This window comes from Cuculus canorus, chromosome 1 (genome assembly GCF_017976375.1).
Source record: "Cuculus canorus isolate bCucCan1 chromosome 1, bCucCan1.pri, whole genome shotgun sequence".
Taxonomy (NCBI): domain Eukaryota; kingdom Metazoa; phylum Chordata; class Aves; order Cuculiformes; family Cuculidae; genus Cuculus; species Cuculus canorus.
In genome coordinates this window covers 201,944,773-201,956,218 of record NC_071401.1, presented here as the reverse complement: position 1 = coordinate 201,956,218, position 11,446 = coordinate 201,944,773, and the positions used below count along the sequence as shown (strand labels likewise).

General features: G+C 37.8%; 1 protein-coding gene across 7 annotated transcripts in view; it reads right to left on the bottom strand.

The window, feature by feature from the left end:
• Window positions 1-643: 643 nt before the first annotated feature.
• The window catches only part of USP6NL (USP6 N-terminal like), a 120,269-nt gene continuing 109,466 nt past the window's right edge, over window positions 644-11,446 (bottom strand). For 6 of the 7 annotated variants that reach the window (XM_054068257.1, XM_054068274.1, XM_054068261.1 and 3 more), the window contains one exon: window positions 645-4,249. In XM_054068257.1, the coding sequence (XP_053924232.1) occupies window positions 2,808-4,249 (1,442 nt within the window). In that variant the 3' untranslated portion in view covers window positions 645-2,807. Of the gene's footprint in view, window positions 4,250-11,446 lie in introns of all 7 variants that reach the window. The other variant, XM_054068234.1, reaches the window with a different exon arrangement.

Below are 11,446 nucleotides of genomic sequence, written 5' to 3'. Positions count from 1 at the left end.
TCACTTCACTCTGCATTGAGGGGTTTCTTGTTACCAGTATGAACGACAGATTTGAATCTGGCAGCACCTTTAGTATTGTTTGTCCAGTTAAATAAAGAGTCTATTTTGCACTAGAAACAGGTAACAAAAGGCTTTTCAAAAAACCCCAACTCTATACCATCCTCTAAACACGTGAGACACACAGCAGCCACAGTCAGCCCGTTACTGTGCACTTTGACCAATGCAACTTCGCAAGTCTCTCATGCCAATAATTCTCTTTTGAATTGGTATTGGGTGAGATTATTTGAACTAAACCAGAAAACTACGATCACAGTTTATACTCTTAAGCTTTTGCAAATGATAAGGGTTTGCAGTGTCATAAGCTATAATCAATAATCTTGCTGCTTCTATAATAATGCAAAAGCACTATATAGAACCATAGAGTAGTTTGGGTTGGAAGGGACCTTAAAGATGATCTAGTTCCAACCCCCGTGCCACGGCAAGGGATATTCCACCAGATAGATGGTATCTATTCTGCTTAGTCCAGAAATAAGCACATACAAATTAAATAGGACATACAAATATATACGATTCATTTATGAAAAGCAGTTTGTGTGGAAAAGAGCAAAGTCCAGTTTTGAGCTAATTGAATAATTAAGAATAAAGACAAAACAAGATAAGCTTAATTATTATTATTTTAACATGTTAAAAATACAGTCACATCAAAATAGGATACACAGTTATAAAACTGTTGCAGATGACATAAGAAAATAGTGTGTATATATTTTATATATAAAAATCTACAGTATTTACTAATGCCGTTACATATTTCGGAGCCTTGTGTTGCTTGCAGAAATAAATTGTACAGCTTTGTTATGAATTACAGAACCATCGTTAAACACTGAGATTATTACACTTAGCCACAATATTATATACATACATTTCTAAGCTGCTGTAAGCAATCAGAACTAAGGTAAGCCCAAGTCATATTTATCATCACAATTTTAGTTTAGAGTTTCAGTGTAGTGCTTTGCTACTGTTACTTCACTGCAGTATGCAATTTTTAAAATATAAAATAGCCCAGTTCGTTAAAAATTACATCAGACACATTATATACACAAAAAAAAGGGTTTGATATATACTAAGTTAATGTTACTTCCATTTGTAAAAATTGTTTTACTTCTGTACCTTAAAACTTACAGAGCCAACCTGCAGCAGTAATAGGCACTAAAGCTCATTCTTTAAAGGAGAAAAACATCCATTTCTATGTTTTCAGTTAACAAATCTTACGAAACAAAAGGTAACCAAACAACTTTCCAAGCCATCCAAAACTGGATTTGATACCAGTTTGGTACTTAAACATTAGAAAAATCTCTCTGTTAAGCACTCCAAGGACCTCTTCTGGCAAGATCCTTATTCGCTTCAGCTCCCACTGGTTTCAACGAGAGGTCAGTGCATTCAGCACTTCAACACAGCACCCAGCAGCTCGCAGGACTGCATCCTACACATGCCACTTAACCTGCATTATTTTTCAACACCCAATTCACAGTCAAGGGAAGGAAAACACAAAGCAGAAAAGGCTGCAAAGACTAATTAAAAACAGTTACGCTACCAGAAGTCTAAGCTTCCTGTTAGCAGTAAGGATCATTTTAGTGTAAAACAGCGCAGTCTCTCAGCAGCCTGACAGTGCAGCAGCACATGCCCCATCAGAGACATGAACCTACCGGTTCTTTGGGGTAAAAAAGGGCGAAACAAAATGGAATTGACATAAGTTTAAGAGAAGGGACATCGCATACTCACACAGCTCAGGGAGTGTCAAGACTCAACCAGTTCTCAGACACTCATGTGTACTTCACAAAACAGTCAAGAAGCTGGTCATTATCTGACATCTGTGGGATTTGGCCCTGCAGCCAGTTTGTTTAGTCCAAGAGCACAGCACGACAAAAAGTGAAGGGTGCAGCACCATTTCTGTATCTGGTATTACTCTTGCTATGCCCCAATATTTTGCATATAGGATCACATTGCGAAGGTAGATTTGGGTGAGAAGGTAAATTCTCCATTTTCAATGCACCTAAAAGACTAAACACTGCCCTGAATTTTAAGCACCATTTCTTAGCCAGATTCGAGAGACATTTTTGGCTTTCTGCTTTTGCCTGCCTGCTCCTTCTTGCTGAGGAAAATGACAAAACAGTAGTCAAAGGAGAGGAAACGAACTCTCACACAAGATTAAATTAATAATCCCAAAGCATCTCTCCTGCCCAGAACAGACACTGGGATGCCGAGGCAGCTGTATAAAAACAACAGAAATTTCCATTCAAAATGAATGGCTTCTCAAATAAATTACAAAGAAAAATTAATATGAAATAAAAGTACTTCACAAGCTTTCCCTAAAGTTAAATGCATTTACATTTAAACTCTTTAGCTCCTTTCTATATGCATTTGTGTATTACAAGTGCACGCTTACACACGCGCGCACACATCCATACAGTGCATTAAGAATGTCAGTCAAAATAAAACTTGTAAATGTGTTACACGTTTTAGGCAGAAATATTGTAACACATTATTTAAAAGTTAAGGAGCGATGACAGTATTAACCACACCGTGTATACAATTTATTGCTATGTCTATGTGCATCAGATTGCTTTCAACAGCTCCAATCCAAATCTAAGAACTCAACCAGCCTTCAATGAAAGTCTGTAACATCTTTGAAATAGTGTTGTTATTTTTGAGTCACGGGAATTGTCCGCATTTCATAGAACTAAGGTGGACTACTACTAACACAGTAATGTTTAGCTGGTTTTGGTTCTTGCCATTTTACTGAGAGATTCTCAGAGAAGCACGGATTCATGCATAGACAATCCATCATTTCTGTTTCGATAGTGTTGGGCTTGAGCTGATGGGCTTGAATACTGGTATTGTGGTGAACCATGCTCTTCAAAGGTTGGCGAAGTCCTGTATCTTATTGGACTATCCACAGAAACAGAAGGAAGACTATGGTCTTGGAAAGGTGGTGACTGAAAATGCTGGTATTTCTGGAAATTATCCAAGTGGCTTTTGTTAACATCATGGCCCCAGGGCTGCCTGTAAGGTTCATGTCTGTACATATATGCCGCATCTGGCCACTTTCTATCTTCTGGTAAATAATCTACTGGAGGGATTATGAATTTAATCCCTGATGGGGACCTTGAGTTGCTGGTATAAGCATCGACAGGGGCTACTTCTATTTGACCAGCGGCTGGTGAAAGAGGATTTTGGCGACTGGCAGGATAGGAATTCATCTGTAGGTTATCTGGAGAATAATCTACTGATATAAAAGAACCATATGGCCTACCAGAAGGGCTGGTTCGATTCCCATGATAATGTGGAGGTACAGAACTTGTATTGCCTATATTTGAAACGTGCTTTGGAGAATTTCCATGGTAATTAGGTGGATTACTATAACAAGGCAGCGCCTGCTTTACATTCAGTCCATGAGGCGGTCCATCAGATTGTGATGGATATTTTGGAGACCTGGGTTGTGAAGTGAAGGTGTAATTATTGGGTATTTTTAATGGAGTTGGTATTTTTTCAGTTTGCTTTCTTGGACTGTTAGAATATGCTACATGCCTAGGGCTCTGTGGACGAGCTCTCTCAAGCACCTCTTCAACAAGATTCCCATTCTCATTATCAACTTCTGGAACATTGTCATATTGAGATGCATTAGATCCTCGCTTACCTTCATCAGCATCCAAAACCCTCATCTTTTGCTTTACATTCAAAGGCTGCGCTTCTCCAGGACTTGGTGGTGGGCCTGAAACCGAATGGTTTGTCAACGTTCCTTTCACCTCTGCATTAAGTTTCATTGTCTTTTCAATTATTTTGATATCAGACGGTTTATTCCACCTAGGTACAAATTCCCTTCTTGTATTTGAAGTAGCATTAGAATTTTGATTAGCAGCTGCATTATTATACTGTCTTGAGTTGTCTTGCTCAGTTGGCTGAGGCTTTCTTCTGGTATCTACCTCGTTCTTAGGCATACTATTTTGTGTCTCTACTGGGCGAATCCTCTGCTGTTTTAAGGAAGGTTTCTTTTCCAGTGAATCAATTCTTTTTCGGTTATTTGGTGAGCTTTCTGGTTCTTCCCCTGGGGATGGCCTCCTCTCTCTCCTTTCTGTTGTTTGTGCACCAGTGCTGTTCTGTCCATTAAGCATTGGAGTAGAGTTGAGCGCAGCAGGCTGAGGTCCTGATGGAATCTGCCCCAATGGCTTCTTTGGAAATTCATCATCTTTACCTAAAACAAGAACAGTAATAACAAATTCACTTCTTTGATCTGTTGGTTATGCAAGTAAAAACAGCTATGAACCCTGTCACCCAGGCCTCTCTCTGGGTCACCATTCTGCTAAACACTTCAAAGGTTTTCCTGTACACTGGCAAAGATTTTGTTTAGGCTCTCATCTCAACCAGCTACTCTAATCTTCCTTTCTACAGCTGATGCAATCTTGCCAAGCTTTTGCTCATTCAAGACATTGCTGCAAAAAAGATCATTTTCCTAGATGACGTTTTTGTACAGTACCTACTCAGTAAGTAACCCTCCTCACATTGTTCCTGTGACTAAGTAAACTACCTTCTCCATCCATTCCAACATCGCTCTCCCAATGCACTGTCTACCACACATTCATCCTTTAATATTCACCTCTGGTACGCTGTATCAGCTCCTCACTCAGATGCCTGCGCTTCCTACCCAGACATCTTTGAACTTTCCCTCACTTCTTTTTTTTTTTTGGTGGAGCTCCTCATTAACATCTGTACAGCGAGGTCTTTGTTCCCCCCTCAACCCCTGCCTAGAAACATCACCCTCAGTATTAAAAAGCTACAGTATAACTAAAAGACTATGCAGAATCAAATTTTTTCACTTCAGTTCTCCATCAGTTACAGAACAACTGAAGTAGCAAATACTGATACCAGCTAGGTCATGATTTCAACTCAATGTTCAGCGGAGGATTTTTGCCGAACACAAGGACATCATTTACAGAAATAGCTTATGTGTGAGGAGTTCTCTCACACTGGAGCTCAACACATTACAACAGCCAGTGGTAAACATCACTTGTGTGAGGACCAAGAACAATCCACACTGATAGTAGAGAAAGAATAAAGAAGCATTTTATCACTTGATGCTGCTCATAGACCAATCTACATCAAATTTTCCACTGATGTCTTTTTCCTTAGCAGTCAATGCTCTTCATGTTCTCAAAGTCTTTTATCATGTCCACTTGCATATAACTTATTTAATTGTGTCATACATTACTTTCCCATTATAACTAGAAAAGGTCACATACTCGTCATTAACATCATTAATCTAAATTTAATTTATTTGATATTCAGTTTTTCCCCCAAAACAAACAAACTTTTAAAGTCAGTATAACCAAACAAATCCTACTCTGCATCCATTCAATAAACAAAAGCTCTTTTCTAAGGTGAAAAAAAGAAATGGCTATCCTTGCTTAAATACCATGCAAAATAAGTTATAAAAATGGCTGTCAGTAAAATAATTTTGTTTCATTCTTCCTTCTTCCTAACTCGAGAACTGTAGAATCTTTCTCCATGAAAGATCATACAGCTAGCACCTCATTCTTTCCAGCTATTTGTAATTAAAACTCCTTTTACCTGTCCATATGGATTGACAGGAATGAACACACAAATGTGTCTCTCCCTGACATGACTGCTGTGGTTAGAAGTGAGCTACGTTCATTTTTACAGCCAATAACACAAATTCAATCTTTGATGACTAGTTCATGATAGAGATGCACAGAGGAAAGCCAGCAGCCAAGGTCAGTATTATTTATTGTAACAGCATAACAATCTACCATCACAGATCAGTTGCTTACAGTTTGTGCCAGCTAGGACATAGCAGGAAGACAGCAGAGAACAATACAACGATGCCACATGTCACGACAAGACATCTAAATAAAAAGTACTTAACAAAACCAGTCTGGTTTTGCCAATTCAACTAGCCTTTTCTTGATTTACCAAGTCTTTACGAGACCAAAGGTTATATGGAAACCTACCCTTCCTTTAGAAGTGCACAACTTCAGAAACCTCAGTTTATGTTTAATAAACACAGCCTACTCAGTCTTTCTGTAGAAAAACCTCCACTCCTGTTTTCCCCCAGTTATTCTCTGCCCCATTAGGATTGTACAATTCTTCAGAGTCACAAACCTATGCTTCTTACACTGAAGGTACCCGTTGTCTACCTTGCTACTCCCTTGAAAAGGAAGCTACTCGTGCTGAGCCCTCTCCCCAATTACTTGTCCCCAAATGGGAGATTCCATATTAAATCATCTTGGAGGATTATACACCTGGCATGCTGTACTCGGTAATGGAGAATACTTATACAAAGAGTTGCAAGAAAGTACAGCAGGTTACACGATGAGGGAGGGCCTCAGCACTAGGCTCCAGTAAGTGGCTATTGGAATTACAAGTCTCATGGTTTGTTCTCTTTTGCTGCAGGGCCCCACTATGCACAAATCGGGCTAAAATCTGGACCATGGATTTGTAAACTTGCACTCCTCTGAAGAACAGATGAGGGACAGAGGAATGTGTTGCATGAATGTTGTAAACAGATGATTTAACAGCTCTGCAGTATACCATCTGCTCCACCAGCCTCTTCAAAACTGTTCTTAGTTCTTTGAGTTCACTTTCGGAACTTGCTTCAGTTTGGCAAAAGGCATTTGTACCTTTTTACTTCCATTTGCATCCTCAAATAGCATCAGGCAAAGCTGAAGATCTCATCCTTTAAGTAAAAGTGAATTTTGCCCATAATAAATATTCCTTATAACTGGAACTATACGTTGCAGTGCTCTCAACCTTCCTGATTTTGAATGTTAAAATAGCATGAAGACTGAATTAAGAAACCGCACTCAAAGTACATACCAAAAACCTGCCATCTAAATCATATTGAACTAGTCTTTATGTGCTGTTAATCCATTTATAACCTCCAGGTGATCTGTAGCAGTTATGGGATAGCATAAGAAAATGGCTTCTGAACACCTGTAAGTTATTTCTGTCCTTGTGTGCAATAAACATTTTACTAAAAAAACTGATTTTTCTTCCATGCTTGAAATTTAACTATTCAAGCCATACATATAAAAATGGAGACGAGCTCCTCCAGTAGCTGCAACACTTCCTTGATTTGTACAAAGATGTTAAAAGCACAAACTGATTACCTTTCTTCCAGCTTTTTCTCTAAGAAATGCATACAAAGCAATACAACATCCTTTGAAGTATACTTTGTTGAACAATAAAGGTGGGGTTTGCGTGAGCTTTTTAGTTTTTTGGTTTTTTTTTTAATTTCACACACTTAAGGTTTCTTAATTACCATTAAGCTCTAATAAAATCCACGTGAGAATGCTGCAGACATTTTTATTGAATTCTGTCTAGGCTGCATTGAAGATTACCTCATCTTCCCTTCACATTTCAAGGTGTAAGAACACATTACAAGTAAACATGTGTGGACTGCACTGTCTAGAGGACATAAGCTGTAACATGAATTACAGCTGTAAAATGAGTATCAGAGAAGTCTTACCATATTGGTAAATTGTGAAACTGTTAAAACTCAGCATTAACCCATGTACTGAGTAACAAGCGAAGTGTTCTGAGACAACAGCTCATCTAGAATAAAACCTCTGCATTCTAACAGAATGATATCATGTCTATAGGCTGGCAATATTGGAGCTTAGAGCTTTCAGGGAAAACAAAAACATGAAACAATGAGTACATGTGGAAGGCGGGTCAGCAGGGAAAAGAAGAAATACAGCTTTAAAACCTAGCCACAGGGCTTGCACACAACTTGGTTTAACTTGACCTCAGACAGACATAACTGACACAGCTTGCTTAATCAACTACATCTGCATGCAAGGCTTTAAGAAAGGCCACATTGCTAGAGGTACTCAATGCAGTAATCACAGCTGGGAAGCAAAATGGTTGTTCTGGTTCAAAAATGCTTGAGCTCTCATCACCTCCTCCTATAAATAGCATTGGAAGGAAGAGAGTTGTACAAGGATCTACTATGCTATAGGACAAAGACATCCTGTGAACTGGTCACCTTCTAAACTAAAACCAATCTGGTTTAAACAGCAAAACAGGTATTTAATACTAATTTAAGTACACAGATCATACACACATACATACACACACAGCGAGTGAGCTGCCACCTCCAGTGGAACTACCAAGTACTTTAAAAACAAAAACTCCTGAAGTTCAAAAACAGTTCACAAAATGTAATGAGTAGAGGATAACCAAATCTATCACCATGCACATTAATACAAGGAGACATTCCTTAAATGCACAAAATAGCATGCAAACTATTTCCATGAATGCCCTTAGTAGTCCACTATCAGCAAGAAAACCATGATGCTGCATGCTGGCAAGAAAAAAAGAAAGAAGGTAATATAAGCAAAAAGGTGAGGAAAAGAAACCACAATGCAAAAGCAATCAAAACCAAGTCACAACAAACACCTCTACCCTTAAGAGGTGCATAAACAGCTCACCAGAGAAACATGCAAAAGTACCAATTCTGCTTACAAGATGCATATCTTTTATCTACCAATTTTCCACTCCAAATCTACCTAAAGCTTTACACTTAGCTCTCAATCATCATCTTTACTACTTCAACTAAACTCACTGTTCAAATTCCTCAGACCTGAGCACGCACAAGTTTTATTTGGATGTTTTCAAGGACATTCAATTGAGTATCTGTTTGTGCTGTTGATCCAAAGTCTGAATTAATTCACTTTCTGGACATACCTGCCTGACTGAGGAACAGAGAAATGTTTGAATTCAACACAGTATTTCTGGGACAAGTGCTTTTCTATACAATCTATGATGTTTACATACAAGATTTAAAAGCATTTTAGAACTAGAAGCTAAGACAAAGCTGTCCAGTTCAGCCGAGATTGTTTTGGCAGCAACCACTACAGTCACCAAACGTGCCTTTGCGTTCTGAAGCAGACCAGGCAATCACCTTTATTCCCAGGTTGCCAGTATTTGCGTGAGATGCAGGACAGGGTAACTCTCCTCCTTCCCTCCCCATCTTCCTTCAACAGAAGGTGTTCATAAGACAGAGTTTAGTTAGTGGCTTTTCCCAAAGACCAATATAATACCTTATCTCAGAATTTAAAGAGCTGGGACTATACGATTTTCTATTTTTCCTTTAAAGGAAATGTGATTTAGTTGGTTTACATGCAGTACAGCATAAAATAAGCAAACAGAGAAAACAGGCTGAAAAAATGGGTGAGGAAGGAGAGAAGTAAAAGTAAAGGGAGAGAATTTAAGCAAAACAAGAACAATAAGGTGCTTGTTTGCTGCTGGTAAACATATTGCCTGACATAAAAAGGAGCAAAGCAAATATAAGCAGATCTGATTGTTCCCAAAAAGATAAGAAATTCAAGTCACATTAAAGAAAGTTTTAGTTTACCGACTTCTTCCTGTTCTAACAAGTCTAGGTCACCACCCAGTGGAAGTTGATCTCAACTACAAGATTTTTACAGAAAATTGCTTCAGGAGGCACTAACAGCCACATGCACTGAACAGCAGACATATAATTGGAGTAAAGTGCTTTAAGTGCTCTCTCCAGTGGATAACAGTCTAGTCCTTAATTTCAGCACCAGAACACATGCACTTTGGCTGTTCTAACACAATTTTCAAGGATGGTAATGGTTATAAAAACAACTCTTAAAATGACATCTTGGTATTTTGCGTTTGTTTTCCATCAGCAATGTGCCACCTTCTTTCTTCAGTTTACAAGTCCAAGAGAATTTTAAAGAAATTTAAGCACCTGCACTAGAAGCTCACACTGCTGTCTGAAATTCAACGTCCACTCCTCCTCTTTTATGCCATCATCAGCAAAGGAGTTACCAAAACGAAATATTGCCTAACAACATGAAGGTAGAACAAAACACACTGTTTGCCTTCTTGCTGTTATGTTGTTTTTGTAATACTGACAGTAAGGAACACTTAGTTAATAAACATCAGCATTTACATAAACAACAAAAATGTTAACAGATTTCGTCATCAACCAGAAGATCTGGTGGTCAGCTGTACGACTCTAAGTTAAACATTTCTACAACTAACCATTTCACTTTACAACCCTAACTCCATGTTTCTTCCAGAAAATATACTTTCTTGAAAATAGTTCAAAACATGAATACGAACAAAGATAACTATCTGGAATAATATGAAAGCATGCAAGTTTCAAACAGCAAAGACTTTTAAATGATGCAAAGTCAATGTCTAAAGCTGCTGAAAATAATACACCAATTATATTAGTATAATTCAATTTATTAATTATTATTATTCCTTCATAATACTGTAAAGGAGTTGTATCACACAAGAAACAAGGCAGAAAAATTAGTTGATTAAAGTATGAAGTGCTTTATATGAAATAGCTACTTGTATATTCTTCAAGCACAAGTGAAAAATCCAAAATTCCTCTGAAACAAAACACAATCAAAAGAGAGAGACCATCAGAAACAGTGAAGTCAAGCTGACTTACCTATGTCTATTGGTTTTGGCTGTCAAAAGATGCATTAACAGCAGAATACAGACTTCATTTAATAGATTATCAGCGCTAGTATGTATTTCTGCACTGTCAATGATGAGTACTTAGAATAGACAAACGTTTCAATAAAAGATATCGATGATAAATTTAATAAAGTATAAGTTTAAAGATAAATAACAAGTAAATACTTAAAAATTTGTGGCAAATGCAAGATTCAAACTTTGCCAGTTGTCCCTGAATACAGAAAAGACTGGGAGAACTAGAAGAACTGAATCAGAGTTTAAAGCCGGTATTACCATGCACAGAGATAGTTAAGGTGAACAGAAGGGCACACTGGTAGATTCCAAATTAGGCAACATTGCTTTAAAATAAAGTACAAGATCTCTATGTCTCAAAAAGGCTACTGTAAGGTCTATTAATCTTTTAGTCATAATAAATCAATCAATCAATCCCAGGACCCCTATGTCCTCCTTTTTCAGGATACCTTCTATCAAAACATAGGTGAGGAACTGTCTGAAGAACACACCCAAGGGTCATCAGCCTTGAAAGTATTTCTGACTTGATAATCATTTTCAGCCACATCTTTTTAACTAGAATATGAAACTTCCACTAGTAAGCACTTCTGTTTATTCTACTCAGACACTATAAAGCCCACGTATAAAAATATAAATATTGTTTATTAACATTGCATTATCTATGTAGTCCTACAGGAGTAACTTATAGCAAAGCTGGAAACTCATACATATCTTGTGAGCATTTCAAGAGTTTTGCTGTTGCTTTAAGAAACAGCCAAGAAAAGAACCTGCATCAAGAAATTTCGGAAATCCATTGTATATACCTAGAAATCTCCTTTCACTACACTTTAGACATTATTATCCTTGGATTAAGGAAGAGATCGTCTGCTCTGTGCCAGATCTGGCTCCTTGGGAAGAT